We start from the raw sequence: 26,400 nt of genomic DNA on the forward strand, positions 1-26,400 counted from the left end.
GAAACATTTAAGACGAAGAAACTGAAAGTGGAACTATTTAAATGTGGAAACATCGAAGTTCTTTTAAAGGAAACGTGTTTTCATTTCAAAACGAGCTAAAGTTTAAATATGAGTTTGTTCTGTGGATCCGGCTCAGACCTTCAGGATCCTCTGGAATAAACTTGTTTTTCTGGTTAAAGTTTCATAAATGTTTCAGAGTCAGATCAGGAAAAACTGTTCAGAGAAACAAACACTGAAACAGATAAATGTGACAGGTTTGAGCCGGTTTTGTGAAGTTTAAACGTTCAGAGAAATGTTTGTTTTTGCTGCAGCTTCAGGACAAAGATAGAAAAGTTTCTTACCTTGATTTAACCTGAGGCTTTGGAGAAGAGTCGCTCTGGGTCAGACCTGGGTCAGACCTGGTTCAGTCCTGGTTTAGTCCTGGTTTAGTCCTGGTTCAGTCCTGCTTTAGCCCCTAGTTCAGTCCTGTCCTCTCTGGCTGCAGTTCCTCTTGTGCCTCGTCTCCTCTCGCTCTGACAGTTTAGAGGCAGTTCCTGGTCCCGCCCTGAAACCACCGGGTCCTGGAGGCGGAGCTAAAGCAGAAAAACCACATTCTGTTCAGACGCAGAGACTCAAACCCAGACCTCCATCCATTTTCTTCCACTTGTCCGTCGCCGGGTCGTGGGGGCAGCAGGTGGAGCTGCCCATATCACACTGCACCAGCCCCTTATGGCGCCCCCTGCAGGTGGAGGGTCCACAGAAGGTCGGCCTCATGGTTCTCAGGCCTGTCGGTCTCTCATAAGGAGCTTCTGACCCGCTCTCTGTCTGACCCGTCACCTGTAGGACCTGTTTGCCCTGGGAGACCCTACAGGGGCACGAAGCCCCGACGACAGAGCTCCAGGATCATTCAGGCTCAAACCCTCCACCACGTTAAGGCGGCGGCTCCAGGAGGGGCCTCAAACCCAGACCTACAGGAGAGAAACATCTAAACCCAGACCTGCAGGACATGATGAAGTGAATCCATGTCTGTTTTTTTACAAAACTATTAAAGTTTTTAAAAAGTATCAAAATATTTTACTATTTTTTTTGCCAATTTAAAAAAGTACAAAAGCTTGACACAAAATGGTTGATTCTCCATAAAAAATGAGTTTGGGCAGATCTGGATTTACTTTGGAAACTCTGGGGTCAAAGGTCAGAAAAACTTTGGTTTGAAGAGTTTTTATTTTTTATGTAAAGTTGAGTTTTCACATTTTCCCCCATTAAAACTCACTTTAAAACTCACTTTAAAACTCACTTTAAAACTCACTTTAAAACTCACTTTAAAACTCACTTTAAAACCAGCGGAGGAAACATTTGTGATTTAGAAACTAAACCAGAAGCAACATCTCTGAATAAACCTCACATTTACCCCTGACTCTGAACATGAGACACAGTCGGTCTCCAGAACAGAGGAAGCAGCTGGAGGAGAGGCTGTGGTAGTTGAGGTAGTTGTAGTAGGTGTAGTAGTAGTAGTAGTAGTTGTAGTTGAGGTAGTAGTAGTAGTAGTAGTAGTAGTAGTAGTAGTAGTAGTAGTAGTACTTGTAGTAGCAGCAGTAGTAGAAGAAGAAGTCCTTTGAGGAAGCGTGAGTTCCTGCTGTTCCTGACTGGATGCCGCCCTCTTGTGGCAGGGTCGGGTCATTACACTCAGGCAGAAAAAGTGAACTTTCACAACATGAGTCTGTGATGTTATGCCCCGTATAAGCTCCTCCTCCAGCGCCCTGTATAAGCTCCTCCCCCAGCGCCCTGCATAAGCTCCTCCCACAACAGCCTGTATACATGTTTCCTCCTCTGGTTTCTAAAGGGAGTCAATGGCAGAACATGTGAAAACTTGACATAAACACAAGGAAACCAGGGTTAACAAAGTAAAAAGATCTTTATGTCACATGAACATGGCCCGTCCTTCATCACGAACCTGCCGCGCTCTTCGTCAGCATCATTAAAGCTCCTAAAGCAAAGTCACATAAAGCACAAAGAGTTCTTACCTGAGCGAGTCCGGAGGGAAAAGCCCTGAGTCACAGAGAGTGATCGGCCAATCACAGTCCAGGAGAAGACCTGATCATGTGACCTTTGATTAAACATGGAAACTGAAAACAGAATCACCGTTTACTGCTGTGATCAGATCAAACTCAGCTCCAAATGTAAGTAACCCTTTCACTGAGACACAGAAGAACCAGGTCTGAGACTCACCACGTCAGGAAGAAGAAGGTTCTCCAGGCCGGAGCTCCACAGGAGACTTCACTGGAATCACAGGCCTGGAGTCGGGATGTGGAGTTGGATCTGGAGTTTGGGATCTGGAGTTGGGATCTGGAGTTGGATCTGGAGTTTGGGATCTGGAGTTGGATCTGGAGTTGGATCTGGAGTTTGGGATCTGGAGTTTGGGATCTGGAGTTGGATCTGGACTTGGATCTGGAGTCGGGATCTGGAGTTGGATCTGGACTTGGATCTGGACTTGGATCCGGAGTCGGGATCTGGAGTTGGATCTGGACTTGGATCCGGAGTCGGGATCTGGAGTTGGATCTGGACTTGGATCTGGACTTGGATCTGGACTTGGATCTGGAGTTGGATCTGGAGTTGGATCTGGAGTTGGATCTGGAGTTGGGATCTGGAGTCGGGATCTGGAGTCGGGATCTGGAGTCGGGATCTGGAGTTGGATCTGGAGTTTGGGATCTGGAGTTGGATCTGGAGTCGGATCTGGAGTCGGATCTGGAGTCGGGATCTGGAGTTGGATCTGGAGTTTGGGATCTGGAGTTGGATCTGGAGTCGGATCTGGAGTCGGATCTGGAGTCGGGATCTGGAGTTGGATCTGGAGTTTGGGATCTGGAGTTGGATCTGGAGTCGGATCTGGAGTCGGATCTGGAGTCGGGATCTGGAGTCGGGATCTGGAGTCGGATCTGGAGTCGGATCTGGAGTCGGATCTGGAGTCGGATCTGGAGTTGGGATCTGGAGTTGGATCTGGAGTTGGATCTGGAGTTGGATCTGGAGTTGGATCTGGAGTTGGGATCTGAAGGTGGATCTGGAGTCGGATCTGGAGTCGGATCTGGAGTCGGGATGTGGAGTCGGGATCTGGAGTTGGATCAGGAGTTGGATCTGGAGTTGGGATCTGAAGGTGGATCTGGAGTTGGATCTGGAGTCGGATCTGGAGTCGGATCTGGAGTCGGATCTGGAGTCGGATCTGGAGTCGGATCTGGAGTCGGGATCTGGAGTCGGGATCTGGAGTCGGATCTGGAGTCGGATCTGGAGTCGGATCTGGAGTCGGATCCGGAGTTGGATCTGGAGTTGGGACCTGGAGTTGGATCTGGAGTTAGATCTGGAGTTGGATCTGGAGTTGGGATCTGGAGTTGGATCTGGAGTTGGATCTGGAGTTGGGATCTGGAGTTGGATCTGGAGTCGGGATCTGGAGTCGGGATCTGGAGTTGGATCTGGAGTTGGGATCTGGAGTTGGGATCTGGAGTCGGGATCTGGAGTTGGATCTGGAGTTGGATCCGGAGTCGGGATCTGGAGTCGGGATCTGGAGTTGGATCTGGAGTTGGATCCGGAGTTGGATCCGGAGTCGGGATCTGGAGTCGGATCTGGAGTCGGATCTGGAGTCGGATCTGGAGTTGGATCCGGAGTTGGATCCGGAGTCGGGATCTGGAGTTGGATCTGGAGTTGGATCTGGAGTTGGATCTGGAGTTGGATCTGGAGTTGGATCTGGAGTTGGGATCTGGAGTTGGATCCGGAGTTGGATCTGGAGTTGGATCTGGAGTTGGATCTGGAGTCGGGATCTGGAGTCGGGATCTGGAGTCGGATCTGGAGTCGGATCTGGAGTTGGATCTGGAGTTGGGATCTGGAGTTGGATCTGGAGTTGGATCTGGAGTTGGATCTGGAGTTGGGATCTGGAGTTGGATCTGGAGTTGGGATCTGGAGTTGGATCTGGAGTTGGATCTGGAGTTGGATCTGGAGTTGGGATCTGGAGTTGGATCTGGAGTCGGATCTGGAGTCGGATCTGGAGTCGGATCTGGAGTTGGGATCTGGAGTTGGATCTGGAGTTGGGATCTGGAGTTGGATCTGGAGTTGGATCTGGAGTTGGATCTGGAGTTGGGATCTGGAGTCGGATCTGGAGTCGGATCTGGAGTCGGGATCTGGAGTCGGGATCTGGAGTCGGGATCTGGAGTTGGATCTGGAGTTTGGATCTGGAGTTGGATCTGGACTTGGATCTGGACTTGGATCTGGAGTTGGATCTGGAGTTGGATCTGGAGTCGGGACCTGGAGTTGGATCTGGAGTTGGATCTGGAGTTTGGATCTGGAGTTGGATCTGGAGTTGGATCTGGAGTTTGGATCTGGAGTTGGATCTGGACTTGGATCTGGACTTGGATCTGGAGTTGGATCTGGAGTTGGATCTGGAGTTGGGACCTGGAGTTGGGATCTGGAGTCGGATCTGGAGTCGGATCTGGAGTTGGGATCTGGAGTCGGATCTGAAGTCGGATCTGGAGTTGGGATCTGAAGTTGGATCTGGAGTTGGGACCTGGAGTTGGGATCTGGAGTCGGATCTGGAGTTGGATCTGGAGTTGGGATCTGGAGTTGGATCTGGAGTTGGATCTGGAGTTGGATCTGGAGTCGGATCTGGAGTCGGATCTGGAGTCGGGATCTGGAGTCGGATCTGGAGTCGGATCTGGAGTTTGGATCTGGAGTTGGATCTGGACTTGGATCTGGACTTGGATCTGGAGTTGGATCTGGAGTTGGATCTGGAGTCGGGATCTGGAGTCGGGATCTGGAGTCGGATCTGGAGTCGGATCTGGTGTTGGATCTGGAGTTGGATCTGGAGTTGGATCTGGAGTTGGATCTGGAGTTGGGATCTGGAGTTGGGATCTGGAGTTGGATCTGGAGTTGGGATCTGGAGTTGGATCTGGAGTTGGGATCTGGAGTTGGATCTGGAGTCGGATCTGGAGTCAGATCTGGAGTCGGATCTGGAGTTGGATCTGGAGTTGGATCTGGAGTCGGAGTTGGATCTGGAGTTGGATCTGGGGTTGGATCTGGAGTCGGAGTTGGATCTGGAGTTGGATCTGAAGTTGGATCTGGAGTTGGATCTGGAGTTGGGATCTGGATTTGAATCTGGATTTGAATCTGGAGTTGGGATCTGGAGTCGGATCTGGAGTCGGATCTGGAGTCGGATCTGGAGTTGGATCTGGAGTTGGATCTGGAGTTGGATCTGGAGTTGGATCTGGAGTTGGATCTGGAGTTGGATCTGGAGTCGGATCTGGAGTCGGGATCTGGAGTCTGGATCTGGAGTTTGGATCTGGAGTTGGATCCGGAGTTTGGATCTGGAGTTGGATCTGGAGTTGGATCTGGAGTTGGATCTGGAGTCGGGATCTGGAGTCGGGATCTGGAGTCTGGATCTGGAGTTGGATCTGGAGTCGGATCTGGAGTTGGATCTGGAGTCGGATCTGGAGTCGGGATCTGGAGTCTGGATCTGGAGTTTGGATCTGGAGTTGGATCCGGAGTTTGGATCTGGAGTTGGATCTGGAGTTGGATCTGGGGTCGGGATCTGGAGTTGGATCTGGAGTTGGATCTGGAGTTGGATCTGGAGTTGGATCTGGAGTTGGGATCTGGAGTTGGGATCTGGGGTCGGGATCTGGAGTTGGATCTGGAGTTGGATCTGGAGTCTGGATCTGGAGTTAGATCTAGAGTTGGATCTGGAGTCGGGATCTGGAGTTGGATCTGGAGTCGGGATCTGGAGTTGGATCTGGAGTCGGGATCTGGAGTTGGATCTGGAGTTGGATCTGGAGTTGGATCTGGAGTTGGATCTGGAGTTGGGATCTGGAGTTGGGATCTGGAGTTGGATCTGGAGTTGGATCTGGAGTTGGATCTGGAGTTGGATCTGGAGTTGGATCTGGAGTTGGATCTGGAGTTGGATCTGGAGTTGGATCTGGAGTTGGATCTGGAGTCGGGATCTGGAGTCGGGATCTGGAGTTGGATCTGGAGTTGGATCTGGAGTTGGGATCTGGAGTTGGATCTGGAGTTGGGATCTGGAGTTGGATCTGGAGTCGGGATCTGGAGTCGGGATCTGGAGTCGGGATCTGGAGTTGGATCTGGAGTTGGGATCTGGAGTTGGATCTGGAGTCGGGATCTGGAGTCGGGATCTGGAGTTGGATCTGGAGTTGGATCTGGAGTTGGATCTGGAGTCGGGATCTGGAGTCGGGATCTGGAGTTGGATCTGGAGTTGGATCTGGAGTCGGGATCTGGAGTCGGGATCTGGAGTTGGATCTGGAGTTGGATCTGGAGTTGGATCTGGAGTTGGATCTGGAGTTGGATCTGGAGTCGGGATCTGGAGTCGGGATCTGGAGTCGGGATCTGGAGTCGGGATCTGGAGTCGGGATCTGGAGTTGGATCTGGAGTTGGGATCTGGAGTTGGATCTGGAGTTGGATCTGGAGTTGGATCTGGAGTTGGATCTGGAGTCGGATCTGGAGTCGGATCTGGAGTCGGATCTGGAGTTGGATCTGGAGTTGGATCTGGAGTCGGGATCTGGAGTCGGGATCTGGAGTCGGGATCTGGAGTCGGGATCTGGAGTTGGATCTGGAGTTGGATCTGGAGTTGGATCTGGAGTTGGATCCGGAGGTGGATCCGGAGTTGGATCTGGAGTTGGGATCTGGAGTTGGGATCTGGAGTTGGATCTGGAGTTGGATCTGGACTTGGATCTGGACTTGGATCTGGAGTCGGGATCTGGAGTTGGATCTGGAGTTGGATCTGGAGTTGGATCTGGAGTTGGATCTGGAGTTGGATCTGGAGTTGGGATCTGGAGTTGGATCTGGAGTTGGGATCTGGAGTTGGATCTGGAGTTGGATCTGGAGTCGGGATCTGGACTTGGATCTGGAGTCGGGATCTGGAGTTGGATCTGGAGTCGGATCTGGAGTTGGATCTGGAGTTGGGATCTGGAGTTGGATCTGGAGTTGGGATCTGGAGTCGGATCTGGAGTTGGATCTGGAGTTGGATCTGGAGTTTGATCTGGAGTTGGATCCGGAGTTGGATCTGGAGTTGGATCTGGAGTTTAGATCTGGTTTATTCAGTTTAAACTTCAGAATAAAAACAAACACTGGATCCTTCTGAAATTTATTAAAGCTTAAATAAAAACATTTGGCACAAAGTCATTTTGAAGAAAAAAAGGCAGAATCTCAAATGTAAAAAAAAAAGACACAAAAGAACAAATTTACCCCAAACTCCAAACAAAAGAAATTCAAGTCAAAGGAATCAAAGCCCAGAGGAACAAAAGAGTCAGAAAGAAACACAAACCCACTCCACACAAAACCAGTATTTTCAACTGAAATCTACCAATAAATATTTCCTCAGATCATAAATTACCCACAATTCCACCCTGTGCCCCGAAAGTCTTTAAATCTGCATCTACTGTGGAAATAAATAAGAATGTACGGAGCCCTGGAAGTGACAAAACAAATGAAAAATAAGTAAATTTTTTTGGAAGAAATATAAAAATGCAACAAAAAAAAAGAAATATTACACCACAAAAATCTCGAGGAATGTGATAATTATGTCGTTCCCCTTTCTTTATTTTCACCCCACAAATGTTTTTTTGTCTGATGTCACTTCCAGGGCTCCGTACGAATGCGAGCAGCTCAAACAAAGGAAACTAAATCCTTAAATACAGTAGATCGGATCGTCGCTTCCCCAGTGGAAAAAACAAAGTGAAAAGAGCTCAGTCTGTGGCTCAGAGGAAGACTTTAGACTTCAGACTTTTTGTGCTTTTCAACCATTTCCTCCAAATCCATCAAAGCTCTCAGTCGTCCGGGAGCGTTCCAGTGTAGCAGAAGTGTCCAGAACGGCTGTAAAAGGTTTGTTTGGTTTAAGGCCAGACGCTGAAGCTGAAACGTTTGTGTTTGGTTCAGTTTCCCACAGAAACATCACGAGGAAAGGAAATGTTTATTATTATTGTTTATTCACGGAGTAAAGAGTTTCCCCTTCGTTCACCTGCAGCGTCTCGCCTTAAACACCTGTCAGTCCCGCTGGAGCTCCGGGTCAAAGGTCGAAGCTCCGGGTCAAAGGTCGAGCTGGGAGATATCCACTAAAACTATAGAATATACCGTATTCTCTGGACTATAAGTCGCTTAACGTGACATTGATGGTTAGCTTCATGAAGAGGCTTTGCTAACGTGATACATTGATGGTTAGCTTCACTAAGAGGCTTTGCTAACGTGAGGCATTAACGGTTAGCTTCATGAAGAGGCTTTGCTAACGTGACACATTGATGGTTAGCTTCATGAAGAGGCTTTGCTAACGTGACACATTGATGGTTAGCTTCATGAAGAGGCTTTGCTAACGTGACACATTGATGGTTAGCTTCATGAAGAGGCTTTGCTAACGTGACACATTGATGGTTAGCTTCATGAAGAGGCTTCGCTAACGTGACACATTGATGGTTAGCTTCATGAAGAGGCTTTGCTAACGTGACGCATTGATGGTTAGCTTCATGAAGAGGCTTCGCTAATGTGATACATTGATGGTTAGCTTCATGAAGAGGCTTCGCTAACGTGAAGCATTGATGGTTAGCTTCATGAAGAGGCTTTGCTAACGTGACACATTGATGGTTAGCTTCATGAAGAGGCTTTGCTAACGTGACGCATTGATGGTTAGCTTCATGAAGAGGCTTTGCTAACGTGACGCATTGATGGTTAGCTTCATGAAGAGGCTTCGCTAACGTGACACATTTATGGTTAGCTTCATGAAGAGGCTTTGCTAACGTGACGCATTGATGGTTAGCTTCATGAAGAGGCTTTGCTAACGTGACGCATTGATGGTTAGCTTCATGAAGAGGCTTTGCTAACGTGACGCATTGATGGTTAGCTTCATGAAGAGGCTTTGCTAACGTGACGCATTGATGGTTAGCTTCATGAAGAGGCTTTGCTAACGTGACGCATTGATGGTTAGCTTCATGAAGAGGCTTCGCTAACGTGACACATTGATGGTTAGCTTCATGAAGAGGCTTTGCTAACGTGACACATTGATGGTTAGCTTCATGAAGAGGCTTTGCTAACGTGACGTATTGATGGTTAGCTTCATGAAGAGGCTTCGCTAACGTGATACATTGACGGTTAGCTTCATGAAGAGGCTTCGCTAACGTGATACATTGATGGTTAGCTTCATGAAGAGGCTTTGCTAACGTGACACATTGATGGTTAGCTTCATGAAGAGGCTTTGCTAACGTGACACATTGATGGTTAGCTTCATGAAGAGGCTTCGCTAACGTGACACATTGACGGTTAGCTTCATGAAGAGGCTTTGCTAACGTGACGCATTGATGGTTAGCTTCATGAAGAGGCTTTGCTAACGTGACACATTGATGGTTAGCTTCCTGAAGAGGCTTTGCTAATGTGACACATTGATGGTTAGCTTCATTAACAGGCTTTGCTAACGTGACACATTGATGGTTAGCTTCATGAAGAGGCTTTGCTAACGTGACACATTGACGGTTAGCTTCATGAAGAGGCTTTGCTAACGTGACACATTGATGGTTAGCTTCATGAAGAGGCTTTGCTAACGTGACACATTGATGGCTAGCTTCATGAAGAGGCTTTGCTAACGTGACGCATTGATGGTTAGCTTCATGAAGAGGCTTTGCTAACGTGACGCATTGATGGTTAGCTTCATGAAGAGGCTTTGCTAACGTGACGCATTGACGGTTAGCTTCATGAAGAGGCTTTGCTAACGTGACGCATTGACGGTTAGCTTCATGAAGAGGCTTTGCTAACGTGACGCATTGACGGTTAGCTTCATGAAGAGGCTTTGCTAACGTGACACATTGATGGTTAGCTTCATGAAGAGGCTTTGCTAACGTGACGCATTGATGGCTAGCTTCATGAAGAGGCTTTGCTAACGTGAAGCATTGATGGTTAGCTTCATGAAGAGGCTTTGCTAACGGGACACATTGATGGTTAGCTTCATGAAGAGGCTTTGCTAACGTGACGCATTGATGGTTAGCTCCATGAAGAGGCTTTGCTAACGTGACGCATTGATGGTTAGCTTCATGAAGGGGCTTTGCTAACGTGACGCATTGATGGTTAGCTTCATGAAGAGGCTTTGCTAACGTGACGCATTGATGGTTAGCTTCATGAAGAGGCTTTGCTAACGTGACGCATTGATGGTTAGCTCCATGAAGAGGCTTTGCTAACGTGACGCATTGATGGTTAGCTTCATGAAGGGGCTTTGCTAACGTGACGCATTGATGGTTAGCTTCATGAAGAGGCTTTGCTAACGTGACGCATTGATGGTTAGCTTCATGAAGAGGCTTTGCTAACGTGACGCATTGATGGTTAGCTTCATGAAGAGGCTTTGCTAACGTGACACATTGATGGTTAGCTTCATGAAGAGGCTTTGCTAACGTGACGCATTGATGGTTAGCTTCATGAAGAGGCTTTGCTAACGTGACGCATTGATGGTTAGCTTCATGAAGAGGCTTTGCTAACGTGACACATTGATGGTTAGCTTCATGAAGAGGCTTTGCTAACGTGACGCATTGATGGTTAGCTTCATGAAGAGGCTTTGCTAACGTGACGCATTGATGGTTAGCTTCATGAAGAGGCTTTGCTAACGTGATGCATTGATGGTTAGCTTCATGAAGAGGCTTTGCTAACGTGACACATTGATGGTTAGCTTCATGAAGAGGCTTCGCTAACGTGACACATTGATGGTTAGCTTCATGAAGAAGCTTCGCTAACGTGACGCATTGATGGTTAGCTTCATGAAGAGGCTAACGTGACACATTGATGGTTAGCTTCATGAAGAGGCTTTGCTAACGTGACACATTGATGGTTAGCTTCATGAAGAGGCTTTGCTAACGTGACGCATTGATGGTTAGCTTCATGAAGAGGCTTTGCTAGCGTGACGCATTGATGGTTAGCTTCATGAAGAGGCTTTGCTAACGTGACGCATTGATGGTTAGCTTCATGAAGAGGCTTTGCTAACGTGACGCATTGATGGTTAGCTTCATGAAGAGGCTTTGCTAACGTGACGCATTGATGGTTAGCTTCATGAAGAGGCTTTGCTAGCGTGACGCATTGATGGTTAGCTTCATGAAGAGGCTTTGCTAACGTGACGCATTGATGGTTAGCTTCATGAAGAGGCTTCGCTAACGTGACACATTGATGGTTAGCTTCATGAAGAGGCTTTGCTAATGTGACACATTGATGGTTAGCTTCATGAAGAGGCTTTGCTAACGTGATACATTGATGGTTAGCTTCATGAAGAGGCTTTGCTAACGTGACATTGATGGTTAGCTTCATGAAGAGGCTTTGCTAACGTGATACATTGATGGTTAGCTTCATGAAGAGGCTTTGCTAACGTGACGCATTGATGGTTAGCTTCATGAAGAGGCTTTGCTAACGTGATACATTGATGGTTAGCTTCATGAAGAGGCTTTGCTAACGTGACGCATTGATGGTTAGCTTCATGAAGAGGCTTTGCTAACGTGACGCATTGATGGTTAGCTTCATGAAGAGGCTTTGCTAACGTGACGCATTGATGGTTAGCTTCATGAAGAGGCTTCGCTAACGTGACGCATTGATGGTTAGCTTCATGAAGAGGCTTCGCTAACGTGACACATTGATGGTTAGCTTCATTAAGAGGCTTTGCTAACGTGACACATTGATGGTTAGCTTCATGAAGAGGCTTTGCTAACGTGGCGCATTGATGGTTAGCTTCATGAAGAGGCTTTGCTAACGTGACGCATTGATGGTTAGCTTCATGAAGAGGCTTTGCTAACGTGACACACTGATGGTTAGCTTCATGAAGAGGCTTCGCTAACGTGACACATTGATGGTTAGCTTCATGAAGAGGCTTCGCTAACGTGACGCATTGATGGCTAGCTTCATGAAGAGGCTTCGCTAACGTGACGCATTGATGGTTAGCTTCATGAAGAGGCTTCGCTAACGTGACACATTGATGGTTAGCTTCATGAAGAGGCTTTGCTAACGTGACGCATTGATGGTTAGCTTCATGAAGAGGCTTTGCTAACGTGACGCATTGATGGTTAGCTTCATGAAGAGGCTTTGCTAACGTGACGCATTGATGGTTAGCTTCATGAAGAGGCTTCGCTAACGTGACACATTGATGGTTAGCTTCATGAAGAGGCTTTGCTAACGTGACGCATTGATGGTTAGCTTCATGAAGAGGCTTCGCTAACGTGACGCATTGATGGTTAGCTTCATGAAGAGGCTTCGCTAACGTGACGCATTGATGGTTAGCTTCATGAAGAGGCTTTGCTAACGTGACACATTGATGGTTAGCTTCATGAAGAGGCTTCGCTAACGTGACGCATTGATGGTTAGCTTCATGAAGAGGCTTTGCTAACGTGACGCATTGATGGTTAGCTTCATGAAGAGGCTTTGCTAATGTGACGCATTGATGGTTAGCTTCATGAAGAGGCTTCGCTAACGTGACGCATTGACGGTTAGCTTCAAAAAGAGGCTTCGCTAACGTGACGCATTGATGGTTAGCTTCATGAAGAGGCTTCGCTAACGTGACGCATTGATGGTTAGCTTCATGAAGAGGCTTTGCTAACGTGACACATTGATGGTTAGCTTCATGAAGAGGCTTCGCTAACGTGACACATTGATGGTTAGCTTCATGAAGAGGCTTCGCTAACGTGACGCATTGATGGTTAGCTTCATGAAGAGGCTTTGCTAACGTGACGCATTGATGGTTAGCTTCATAAAGAGGCTTTGCTAACGTGACACATTGATGGTTAGCTTCATGAAGAGGCTTTGCTAACGTGACGCATTGATGGTTAGCTTCATAAAGAGGCTTTGCTAACGTGACGCATTGATGGTTAGCTTCATGAAGAGGCTTTGCTAACGTGACGCATTGATGGTTAGCTTCATGAAGAGGCTTTGCTAACGTGACACATTGATGGTTAGCTTCATGAAGAGGCTTTGCTAACGTGACACATTGATGGTTAGCTTCATGAAGAGGCTTTGCCCGTTATTAGCTTTGTTTGTTTATGTTTTCTTCTTTGTGGTAAGAGTTTCCTCCACTTTCTCACTCCAAACTTTCTCTCTGCGGCTCGATTAGCCTGCAGCGCCCTCTAGCGGCATGTGAAAGTATATTTCAATAAATAAACAAAAATGATCAGATATTAGTCGCTCCAGAGTACAAGTCTCACCCTCAGCCAAACTATGAAAAACCGTGCGAGTTATAGTCCGGAAAATACGGTAATATATTCGTCTCCGTGGTTACAGCTCGGTGTTGGTCCGTCTCCGTGGTTACAGCTCGGTGTTGGTCCGTCTCCGTGGTTACAGCTCGGTGTCGGCCGCTCCGTCTCCGTGGTTACAGCTCGGTGTTGGGCGCCCGGCTCGGACGCCCCTCGCACTCGGTGTAGAAGTCACACCCGTCCAGCAGGTGGCGGTACGTGGCCCTGACGTCGCGGTACAGGGGGAGGTCCTGGGTCAGGCCCGGGAATCGAACCGGAGACTCGTTCATCAGCAGCTGCAGCCGCGGGCCTCGGGGACAGTCATGGAGCACGAAGAGGAGGTTCGAGGCGTACGGGACGATGGAGGAGGAGCGGAACAGGCGAGCTGCGAGGGAGGGGGGCGAGGGGGGGGGGCAGAAGGGGAGGGGCGAGGGGGGGGGCAGAAGGGGAGGGGGGGGAGAAGGGGAGGGGGGCGAGGGGGGCGAGAGGGGGGGGCAGAAGGGGAGTTCAACATCAATAATGAAGAACCAAACTCTGACTGTGCTGTGATTGGTCAGTGTGGACTCTTACTGCGCTGTGATTGGTCAGTGTGGACTCTTACTGTGCTGTGATTGGTCAGTGTGGACTCTTACTGTGCTGTGATTGGTCAGTGTGGACTCTGTGCTGTGATTGGTCAGTGTGGACTCTGTGCTGTGATTGGTCGGTGTGACTCTTACTGTGCTGTGATTGGTCAGTGTGGACTCTGTGCTGTGATTGGTCAGGGTGGACTCTTACTGTGCTGTGATTGGTCAGTGTGGACTCTGTGCTGTGATTGGTCAGGGTGGACTCTTACTGTGCTGTGATTGGTCAGTGTGGACTCTTACTGTGCTGTGATTGGCCAGTGTGGACTCTTACTGTGCTGTGATTGGTCGGTGTGACTCTTACTGTGCTGTGATTGGCCTGTGTGGACTCTGTGCTGTGATTGGTCAGTGTGGACTCTGACTGTGCTGTGATTGGTCGGTGTGGACTCTTACTGTGCTGTGATTGGTCAGTGTGGACTCTTACTGTGCTGTGATTGGTAGTTGGCGGCAGTGGGCGGGGTCTTGTCCTTGTATAGGCCTAACAGGGAGATGAGTGGGAGGAGTGTCTCGGCGTGACCAATCAGGATGGAGGCGGGCTCTGGAGGGGCGTCGGTCGCTCTGAGGGAGACACAGGTTAGACCAGATGCCCTTCCACGTCAGCAGTACTACAGTATTACAGTATAAGTACTACAGTGTGAGTACTCGTGTACCTGCGAGGACGTCCCGCTCGGTCCAGAGTCCTGAAGATGTGGTGGAACAGAGGGCAGGAGGACAGGCCGTTAATGGAGTGACCGTGAGCGCGTTTCCAGAACTGCTTCAGGTCACACTGATACTCCAGCACCTGAGTACACAGATACTACCATGAATACTTCAAATACTACTACTGTCATTTATACTCCAGCACCTGAGTACACAGATACTACCATGAATACTTCAAATACTACTACTGTCATTTATACTCCAGCACCTGAGTACACAGATACTACCATGAATACTTCAAATACTACTGGTGGACTGTAGTGACTGTAGTAATGGCCGACTCTCTCCTCTCTGTTACCTGCGCGTCCTGCAGTGTGAAGAGCTGACACCAGGGGGAGTGCACCGACTTTATGGCCAGTTCGTAAGAGCAGATGAAGAACGCCGCCTCAACCAGGTCTACGGGAGCCATGACGGGAGCCCAGAGGGACAAAAACAGATGTGCAGAGTCAGGGACAAAACAGATGTGCAGAGTCAGAAGCTTCTCCAGACATCTAACAGTACGTCGCTCCATAAGACTCCACACTTTACAGACTCCACTCCACACTTTACAGACTCCACTCCACACTTTACAGACTCCACTCCACACTTTACAGACTCCACTCCACACTTTACAGACTCCACACTTTACAGACTCCACTCCACACTTTACAGACTCCACACTTTACAGACTCCACTCCACACTTTACAGACTCCACTCCACACTTTACAGACTCCACTCCACACTTTACAGACTCCACTCCACACTTTACAGACTCCGCACTTTACAGACTCCACTCCGCACTTTACAGACTCCACTCCACACTTTACAGACTCCGCACTTTACAGACTCCACTCCACACTTTACAGACTCCACACTTTACAGACTCCACACTTTACAGACTCCACACTTTACAGACTCCGCACTTTACAGACTCCACACTTTACAGACTCCACACTTTACAGACTCCACACTTTACAGACTCCACACTTTACAGACTCCACACTTTACAGACTCCACACTGTACAGACTCCACACTTTACAGACTCCACACTTTACAGACTCCACACTTTACAGACTCCACTCCACACTTTACAGACTCCACACTTTACAGACTCCGCTCCACATTTTACAGACTCCACTCCACACTTTACAGACTCCACACTTTACAGACTCTACACTTCACAGACTCCACACTTTACAGACTCCACTCCACACTTTACAGACTCCACACTTTACAGACTCCACTCCACACTTTACAGACTCCACACTTTACAGACTCCACACTTTACAGACTCCACACTTTACAGACTCCACTCCACACTTTACAGACTCCACACTTTACAGACTCCGCTCCACATTTTACAGACTCCACTCCACACTTTACAGACTCCACACTTTACAGACTCCACACTTTACAGACTCCGCTCCACATTTTACAGACTCCACTCCACACTTTACAGACTCCACACTTTACAGACTCTACACTTCACAGACTCCACACTTTACAGACTCCACTCCACACTTTACAGACTCCACACTTTACAGACTCCACTCCACACTTTACAGACTCCATTCCACACTTTAAAGACTCACACTTTACAGACTCCACTCCACACTTTACAGACTCCACACTTTACAGACTCCACTCCACACTTTACAGACTCCATTCCACACTTTACAGACTCCACACTTTACAGACTCCACACTTTACAGACTCCACTCCTCGCTTTACAGACTCCACACTTTACAGACTCCACACTTTACAGACTCCACTCCACACTTTACAGACTCCACACTTTACAGACTCCATTCCACACTTTACAGACTCCACACTTTACAGACTCCACACTTTACAGACTCCACACTTTACAGACTCCACTCTTTACAGACTCCACACTTTACAGACTCCACACTTTACAGACTCCACTCCACACTTTACAGACTCCACTCCACACTTTACAGACTCCACACTTTACAGACTCCACACTTTACAGACTCCACTCCACACTTTACAGACTCCACACTTTACAGACTCCACACTTTACAGACTCACACTTTACAGACTCCACTCCACACTTTACAGACTCCACTCCACACTTTACAGACTCCACTCCACACTTTACAGACTCCACACTTTACAGACTCCACACTTTACAGACTCCACTCCACACTTTACAGACTCCACTCTTTACAGACTCCACACTTTACAGACTCCACTCCACACTTTACAGACTCCACTCTTTACAGACTCCACACTTTACAGACTCCACTCCACACTTTACAGACTCCACACTTTACAGACTCCACTCCACACTTTACAGACTCCACACTTTACAGACTCCACTCTTTACAGACTCCACACTTTACAGACTCCACTCCACACTTTACAGACTCCACTCTTTACAGACTCCACACTTTACAGACTCCAGTCCACACTTTACAGACTCCACACTTTACAGACTCCAGACTTTACAGACTCCACTCCACACTTTACAGACTCCACTCCACACTTTACAGACTCCACACTTTACAGACTCAACTCCACACTTTACAGACTCCACACTTTACAGACTCCACACTTTACAGACTCACACTTTACAGACTCCACTCCACACTTTACAGACTCCACTCCACACTTTACAGACTCCACTCCACACTTTACAGACTCCACACTTTACAGACTCCACACTTTACAGACTCCACTCCACACTTTACAGACTCCACTCTTTACAGACTCCACACTTTACAGACTCCACTCCACACTTTACAGACTCCACTCTTTACAGACTCCACACTTTACAGACTCCACTCCACACTTTACAGACTCCACTCCACACTTTACAGACTCCACACTTTACAGACTCCACTCTTTACAGACTCCACACTTTACAGACTCCACTCCACACTTTACAGACTCCACTCCACACTTTACAGACTCCACTCTTTACAGACTCCACACTTTACAGACTCCACTCCACACTTTACAGACTCCACTCCACACTTTACAGACTCCACACTTTACAGACTCCACACTTTACAGACTCCACTCCACACTTTACAGACTCCACACTTTACAGACTCCACTCTTTACAGACTCCACACTTTACAGACTCCACTCCACACTTTACAGACTCCACTCTTTACAGACTCCACACTTTACAGACTCCAGTCCACACTTTACAGACTCCACACTTTACAGACTCCAGACTTTACAGACTCCACTCCACACTTTACAGACTCCACTCCACACTTTACAGACTCCACACTTTACAGACTCAACTCCACACTTTACAGACTCCACACTTCACAGACTCCACACTTTACAGACTCCACACTTTACAGACTCAACTCCACACTTTACAGACTCAACTCCACACTTTACAGACTCCACACTTCACAGACTCCACACTTTACAGACTCCACTCCGCACTTTACAGACTCCGCACTTTACAGACTCCACTCCACACTTTACAGACTCCACTCCACACTTTACAGACTCCACACTTTACAGACTCCACACTTTACAGACTCCACACTTTACAGACTCCATTCCACACTTTACAGACTCCACACTTTACAGACTCCGCTCCACATTTTACAGACTCCACTCCACACTTTACAGACTCCACACTTTACAGACTCCACACTTTACAGACTCCACACTTTACAGACTCCATTCCACACTTTACAGACTCCACACTTTACAGACTCCACTCTTTACAGACTCCACACTTTACAGACTCCACACTTTACAGACTCCACTCCACACTTTACAGACTCCACTCCACACTTTACAGACCCCACACTTTACAGACTCCACTCCACACTTTACAGACTCCACTCCACACTTTACAGACTCCACACTTTACAGACTCCACTCCACACTTTACAGACTCCACACTTTACAGACTCCACACTTTACAGACTCCACACTTTACAGACTCCACACTTTACAGACTCCAGTCCACACTTCACAGACTCCACACTTTACAGACCCCACACTTTACAGACTCCACTCCACACTTTACAGACCCCACACTTTACAGACTCCACTCCACACTTTACAGACTCCACACTTTACAGACTCCACACTTTACAGACTCCGCACTTTACAGACTCCGCACTTTACAGACCCCACACTTTACAGACTCCGCTCCACACTTTACAGACTCCACACTTTACAGACTCCACACTTTACAGACTCCGCACTTTACAGACTCCGCACTTTACAGACTCCACACTTTACAGACTCCGCACTTTACAGACCCCACACTTTACAGACTCCACACTTTACAGACTCCACACTTTACAGACTCCACACTTTACAGACTCCACACTTTACAGACTCCGCACTTTACAGACTCCACTCCACACTTTACAGACTCCACACTTTACAGACTCCACACTTTACAGACTCCACACTTTACAGACTCCACACTTTACAGACTCCACACTTTACAGACTCCGCACTTTACAGACTCCACACTTTACAGACTCCACACTTTACAGACTCCACTCCACACTTTACAGACTCCACTCCACACTTTACAGACTCCACTCCACACTTTACAGACTCCACTCCAAACTTTACAGACTCCACTCCACACTTTACAGACTCCACTCCACACTTTACAGACTCCACTCCACACTTTACAGACTCCACACTTTACAGACTCCACTCCACACTTTACAGACTCCACACTTTACAGACTCCACACTTTACAGACTCCACTCCACACTTTACAGACTCCACACTTTACAGACTCCACTCCACACTTTACAGACTCCACACTTTACAGACTCCACTCCACACTTTACAGACTCCGCACTTTACAGACTCCACACTTTACAGACTCCGCACTTTACAGACTCCGCACTTTACAGACTCCACACTTTACAGACTCCACACTTCACAGACTCCACTCCACACTTTACAGACTCCACTCCACACTTTACAGACTCCGCACTTTACAGACTCCACACTTTACAGACTCCACACTTCACAGACTCCACTCCGCACTTTACAGACTCCACTCCACACTTTACAGACTCCGCACTTTACAGACTCCACACTTTACAGACTCCACACTTTACAGACTCCACTCCACACTTTACAGACTCCACTCCACACTTTACAGACTCCACACTTTACAGACTCCACACTTTACAGACTCCACTCCACACTTTACAGACTCCACTCCACACTTTACAGACTCCACACTTTACAGACTCCACACTTTACAGACTCCACACTTTACAGACTCCACTCCACACTTTACAGACTCCACTCCACACTTTACAGACTCCACACTTTACAGACTCCACTCCACACTTTACAGACTCCACTCCACACTTTACAGACTCCACTCCACACTTTACAGACTCCACTCCACACTTTACAGACTCCACACTTTACAGACTCCACTCCACACTTTACAGACTCCACACTTTACAGACTCCACACTTTACAGACTCCACACTTTACAGACTCCACACTTTACAGACTCCACTCCACACTTTACAGACTCCACACTTTACAGACTCCGCTCCACACTTTACAGACTCCACACTTTACAGACTCCACTCCACACTTTACAGACTCCACACTTTACAGACTCCACTCCACACTTTACAGACTCCACTCCACACTTTACAGACTCCACACTTTACAGACTCCGCTCCACACTTTACAGACTCCACTCCACACTTTACAGACTCCACACTTTACAGACTCCACTCTTTACAGACTCCACACTTTACAGACTCCACTCCACACTTTACAGACTCCACACTTTACAGACTCCACACTTTACAGACTCCACACTTTACAGACTCCACACTTTACAGACTCCACACTTTACAGACTCCACACTTTACAGACTCCACTCCACACTTTACAGACTCCACTCCACACTCCACAGACTCCACACTTTACAGACTCCACACTTTACAGACTCCACACTTTACAGACTCCACTCCACACTTTACAGACTCCACTCCACACTTTACAGACTCCACTCCTCACTGTACAGACTCCACTCCACACTTTACAGACTCCACTCCACACTTTACACTCCACACTTCACAGACTCCGCTCCACACTTCACAGACTCCGCTCCACACTTCACAGACTCCACTCCACACTTTACAGACTCCACTCCACACTTTACAGACTCCACACTTTACAGACTCCACTCCACACTTTACAGACTCCACTCCACACTTTACAGACTCCACTCCACACTTTACAGACTCCACACTTTACAGACTCCACACTTTACAGACTCCACACTTTACAGACTCCACACTTTACAGACTCCACACTTTACAGACTCCACACTTTACAGACTCCACTCCACACTTTACAGACTCCACTCCACACTCCACAGACTCCACACTTTACAGACTCCACACTTTACAGACTCCACACTTTACAGACTCCACTCCACACTTTACAGACTCCACTCCACACTTTACAGACTCCACTCCTCACTGTACAGACTCCACTCCACACTTTACAGACTCCACTCCACACTTTACACTCCACACTTCACAGACTCCGCTCCACACTTCACAGACTCCGCTCCACACTTCACAGACTCCGCTCCACACTTCACAGACTCCACTCCACACTTTACAGACTCCACTCCACACTTTACAGACTCCACACTTTACAGACTCCACTCCACACTTTACAGACTCCACTCCACACTTTACAGACTCCACACTTTACAGACTCCACTCCACACTTTACAGACTCTACTCCACACTTTACAGACTCCACTCCACACTTTACAGACTCCACACTTTACAGACTCCACACCACACTTTACAGACTCCACTCCACACTTTACAGACTCCACACTTTACAGACTCCACTCCACACTTTACAGACTCCACACTGTACAGACTCCGCTCCACCCTTTACAGACTCGTACCTGGTGTGAGCAGCTCCGGGTCCAGCCCCAGTCGCTCCGAGAGCCGGTCCCTCACGCCTCTGAACTCCGGTCCGTGCTTGAAACGGTTCACCTCCGCAGTCGCCGAGGCGTTGGTCTCCACCCCCTCCACGTAACCACGGCAACGCTCGAAAGACCTCATCAGGGAGTCGTCCACCTCATGGACGTACTCCTCGCCTGGAGGGAAACACGTGTGAGGCGCGACCTGTCCATCAGACTACATCACGATAGGGCTGAACCATTTTTCCAAAAATCAATATTGAGATTTTTTTCAATCAATATTACGATTTTGATTTTACTGCGATTTTCCGCTAATAACTTTTTGTTGCAATACAATTAAATATTTACTACTGATTTAATAAAGTGTTACTCACTCTTAAGTCCTTTATAATCACATGGAAGATAATTCAAAATAGCCCACATAGTCATTTAGCCGACATCATTTCCAATAAGCTTATATTGAATTGGCTTGTTGCACGGTGTGGCTATGCTAGTTCCTCTGACCTGAAGGTGTGAGCGCCTGGACTTCCTGTCTGTTTTCTTTTCCTGGAATAATAATCATATTTTCTAAAGATTACGTTGTGGGCGGTGAGTTCCCGGTAGATGATCATTTATTGTGTTCAAATCATGAAGTTCAGATCAGAGACGCCTGTGATCATGAAGGATTGATAGTTTGTCTTGAAGCTAAAGGCTAACATGCTATAAAAATATATATAAAGGCACTATTTCAAGTTGTTTAAAGCATAAACCCCTTAACTCCCACCTGAACCGAGCACGTTTTCTCGACGAAAACAATGATGGAAATGTGGCAAAAATGTCACAAGAAATTGACAAAAACTTGATGAAAAATGACAAAAATGTGACAAAAAATGACAAAATTTGATTAAAAAAATGGACAAAAAAGGGACGAAAAATTGATGAAAAAATTACAAAAATGTGATAAAAATTGACGAAAAAAAGGAAGAAAAAAAAAGTGACAAAAAATGACAACAAAGCTACAAAAACGTGAGGAAAAAGATCCTCTCGGTTTAGGCGGGAGTTAAGAGGTTAAATTAGCCTTTAGCTTCAAGACAAACTCACTGATCCTCACAAACATAAACGTCTCCTCTATGGAAATATTTCTACCAGAAACTCACAGGTCTGAGCTAATCTTAATGGAAATGAACACGAACAGGAAGTACTAGCGCCCACAGCTTCACCTCAGAGGAACTAGCGTAGCCACATTGTGCAACAAGCCGATTTGTTTTTTTTGTAAATAATTTCTTGCTATTTGCACTTGTGTTTTAGTCAGTGGTTGTGAGAAAAGTTCTTATCTTTATCCAAAACATTCCCAAACATAAGCCTTGAAAAGTGAGTCACAAAGGATCTGAACATCAGACGTTTGCAGCACATTTTATCAGATTTTTGAAGTTTGTAAAGATGTGGATTTGTTATGGAGAAAGTCCCACAAGTGTGAGATATTCCTCTAAGTCGACATCACCCAGCTCTAGTTTAAATGTCCCACAGACACTCGGCTCCTCCTCACCCTGGTCCTGGTCCTGGTCTGCTGTCCCGCTCCTGGACTCACTCATGCCCCGCCCCTGGCTCCGCCCCTGGCTCCGCCTCAGTCCGTCCTGGAACGCCTGGGCGCTGCTCACGCACCGATGTTTGGAGCTGGTTTTGACGCCGATTCTGCCGTCGCGAAGCTCCGCCTCCGACAGCAGGGCGGGAAAGGAAGCGGCCAATCGCGTCGCCAGGTTCATCAGGTCCTCCCGCCCTTTCTCCACCAGCTGACCTGGACACGGATCATTCATTCATTCATTAACTTTTAATAATCCTCAACTGGACCAGGCTCCGTGTAAAGTACTTTATAGTTACCGTCCATGTAAAGTACTTTATAGTTACCGTCCATGTAAAGTACTTTATAGATACCGTCCATGTAAAGTACTTTATAGTTACCGTCCATGTAAAGTACTTTATAGTTATGTCCATGTAAAGTACTTGATAGTTACCGTCCATGTAAAGTACTTTATAGTTATGTCCATGTAAAGTACTTTATAGCTACCGTCCATGTCGTCCATGTAAAGTACTTTATAGTTACCGTCCGTGTAAAGTACTTTATAGTTACCGTCCATGTAAAGTACTTTATAGCTACCGTCCATGTAAAGTACTTTATAGCTACCGTCCATGTAAAGTACTTTATAGCTACCGTCCATGTCGTCACTGTAAAGTACTTTATAGTTACCGTCCATGTAAAGTACTTTATAGTTACCGTCCATGTCGTCACTGTAAAGTACTTTATAGTTACCGTCCATGTAAAGTACTTTATAGTTACCGTCCATGTAAAGTACTTTATAGTTACCGTCACTGTAAAGTACTTTATAGTTACCGTCCATGTAAAGTACTTTATAGCTACCGTCCATGTCGTCCGTGTAAAGTACTTTATAGTCACCGTCCATGTAAAGTACTTTATAGCTACCGTCCATGTAAAGTACTTTATAGTTACCGTCCATGTAAAGTACTTTATAGTTACCGTCCATGTAAAGTACTTTATAGTTACCGTCCATGTCGTCCGTGTAAAGTACTTTATAGTTACCGTCCATGTAAAGTACTTTATAGCTACCGTCCATGTAAAGTACTTTATAGTTACCGTCCATGTCGTCCATGTAAAGTACTTTATAGTTACCGTCCATGTAAAGTACTTTATAGCTACCGTCCATGTCGTCCATGTAAAGTACTTTATAGTTACCGTCCATGTAAAGTACTTTATAGCTACCGTCCATGTCGTCCGTGTAAAGTACTTTATAGCTACCGTCCATGTCGTCCATGTAAAGTACTTTATAGTTACCGTCCATGTAAAGTACTTTATAGCTACCGTCCATGTCGTCCGTGTAAAGTACTTTATAGTTACCGTCCATGTCGTCCGTGTACCACTGGGTCCACTGCTGTATCTCCCGGAGCCAGGCCGGAGCGCTCGGCCCCCTGCTGGCCGCTCGGTGCACCAGCTCGCTGAGGCGCCGGATCCTCTTCACGTTCTTCAGCGTCGGGAACCTGGTCCCGTGACGGATCACGGCCGTGAGGTGGACCGGCCTGCAGCCCTGAGCCGAGGCCGAGGAGGAGAGGTTCAGGGAGGGGGAGACCACGTCCTCGTACCTGAGGAGAGCAGAAAGGTGGAAGAGGGCGGACAAAAGTGGGGAATATCAAATGAAAATGTGGGGAATATTTAGGAAATTATAGGGCCTATTTTTCCACTAATAACTAGTTTATTCCAAAACTAAACCGGACCCAAAACCCCTCTGAGCAAATCTTTGTTTTTATTCTGTTACAAACAAACCCACACATTTAAACCCGCTGTGTCGCTATAAAAGTACCGAGTCTTGGTGCCGAAGTGCGCCGCGATGTCCGGGACGGAGCCGCTGCAGAGGCGGGCGAGGAGCAGAGCCACGGCCGCCTGAAGGAGCCTGTTCCCCGGGGCAGACCCTGAGGACACACCGGGGCCTGCCCTGGAGCCTGTGCCCGCCTGGAGGAGCCTCTGTGCGGGGGGAGAGTGTCTGAACACCGCGGCAGCTGCTCCGGACCGTCCCGCAGCCGCCATCTTGTTTGTTTACTTTATCGCACTTCCGGGTTCCTCTTCTTCTTCAGTGTATTCGTGTCAGTGACTTGTATTTGCTTTTGCCGCCTCCTCTGGTCAGGATAGTGTACTGCAGACCTGAGAGTATTGTTGTTTTTTTTTAAGTTTTATCAGTCTTTATTAAATATTTGGACTTTTTTGGCAGTTTTAAAGTTGAAAAAAAAAGAAACAAAAACACATTCATAATAAAACCACAGACAATACGGCAGTGTTTATTTCAGACTTTTATCAAAAATCAACAGAAATCAGACCTGTCTCATAAACATCTGCACAAACAACCTCAAGTTTTTTCATAAAGCAAGAAAACAATCAGATATATCAGAATATTTTAGTGCAGGGGTGGGCAAACTAAGGCCCGGGGGCCAAATGCGGCCCGCCAAGCCCTTCAATCTGGCTCACAAAAGCTGATAAAGCTCAAGATGCATTTCCTAAAAGACACCAATACACACATCACTGCAGCTTTGTAAAATGTTACTGTTTGAAAAATGTGCTGGTTCTGTTTCTAGCCCTGGTCTGGCCCCGGGAGGGGGGGCTGTAGCAGAGCGCCTCTGGGAGGGGCATGTGGATGTGGGCGTGGTCACAGCGCCTCTGGGAGGGGCATGTGGGCGTGGTCACAGCGCCTCTGGGAGGGGCATGTGGGCGTGGTCACAGCGCCTCTGGGAGGGGCATGTTGATATTGGCGGTCAGCAGTGGCGAGCTCCGCCCCTCCTGTAACACACACACCTTGATGTTGTCGCAGAGGGCGTGTCCAGTACAGGTGACTCTGGCCGTCAGGGCGTAGGTGAGGCCGGGGGCCAGCAGGGGGAGCCTGAGGAGGGGCGGGGCTACACTGTAGAGGGCGGGGTCGTAGAGGAGGCTCAGGGCGAGGCCTGTGATTGGACGCAGAGCGGCGGCGTTGATCACGAACAGCGTCAGGCTGAAGTTTGGTCCTAAACCCTGAACGGCGGCTCGAAGCTTCAGCGGCTCACGCTCCGCCCCCGGCCCCGCCTCCAGGGCGCGGCTGAAGGCGGTGGCGGCGTGGAGGCGGAGCCGGAGCAGGTCTCTCTGAAAGGCGCGGTGCATCAGAGGCCCCGCCTCTCGCTCTCGCAGCGTCTGATCCACAAACAGCTGACTCTTCTTGGGCACGTTCAAACGCTCGCTCTGAGGAGGGAGAGAGTTCAGCTCCCGCCGCAGAGACGCCGTGCGCCGCAGGATCCGCACCAACAACGCCCCGCCACGCGTCGCCATGACGACCGTCCCCTCCTCGCGGCCGTAGCGTCCGAACGTCACCGCGGTAACGGGCTCCGGCGTCCGCAGAGAGCTCAGCGTGAACTGATCCTGGAACAGCCTCAGCTCGCCGCTCGCC

General features: G+C 47.8%; 2 protein-coding genes and 1 long non-coding RNA gene across 4 annotated transcripts in view; all 3 read right to left on the bottom strand.

The window, feature by feature from the left end:
• Positions 1-13,278: 13,278 nt before the first annotated feature.
• Positions 13,279-25,041, bottom strand: LOC306978809 (multiple inositol polyphosphate phosphatase 1-like). The gene is made up of 8 exons (XM_079577489.1): positions 24,796-25,041; positions 24,336-24,577; positions 22,971-23,219; positions 21,428-21,622; positions 14,808-14,905; positions 14,461-14,591; positions 14,235-14,368; positions 13,279-13,575 (listed from the first exon to the last, which is right to left on the bottom strand). Exons 1-8 carry the CDS (start codon positions 25,017-25,019, stop codon positions 13,328-13,330), a joined length of 1,521 nt encoding a protein of 506 aa, XP_079433615.1. The 5' UTR covers positions 25,020-25,041; the 3' UTR covers positions 13,279-13,327.
• LOC306978993 lies at positions 16,489-17,711 on the bottom strand. Its single transcript, XR_013793933.1, has 4 exons — positions 17,654-17,711; positions 17,025-17,117; positions 16,914-16,977; positions 16,489-16,578 (listed from the first exon to the last, which is right to left on the bottom strand). It is a non-coding gene; the product is annotated as an uncharacterized lncRNA (long non-coding RNA).
• Positions 25,042-25,599: 558 nt separating the features above from the next.
• Positions 25,600-26,400, bottom strand: part of bbs1 (Bardet-Biedl syndrome 1) — an 8,794-nt gene continuing 7,993 nt past the window's right edge. For both annotated transcript variants that reach the window (XM_079577808.1, XM_079577807.1), the window contains exon 8: positions 25,600-26,400. This exon is cut by the window's right edge and continues 98 nt beyond it. In XM_079577808.1, the coding sequence (XP_079433934.1) occupies positions 25,701-26,400 (700 nt within the window). In that variant the 3' untranslated portion in view covers positions 25,600-25,700.

The sequence above is a fragment of the Gobius niger genome (genome assembly GCF_951799975.1).
Source record: "Gobius niger genome assembly, chromosome: 19".
Classification (NCBI taxonomy): Eukaryota; Metazoa; Chordata; class Actinopteri; order Gobiiformes; family Gobiidae; genus Gobius; species Gobius niger.

Bases quoted from the DNA above. Each gene is read 5' to 3' on its own strand.
- LOC306978809 (XM_079577489.1), bottom strand. From the start codon at position 25,019: ATGGCGGCTGCGGGACGGTCCGGAGCAGCTGCCGCGGTGTTCAGACAC. The intron at 24,578-24,795 runs GTACTTTTATAG...TGCTCTCCTCAG, and splicing joins CACTTCGGCACCAAGACTCG to GTACGAGGACGTGGTCTCCC. The intron at 14,369-14,460 runs GTACACGAGTAC...TGTCTCCCTCAG, and splicing joins CGAGCGGGACGTCCTCGCAG to AGCGACCGACGCCCCTCCAG.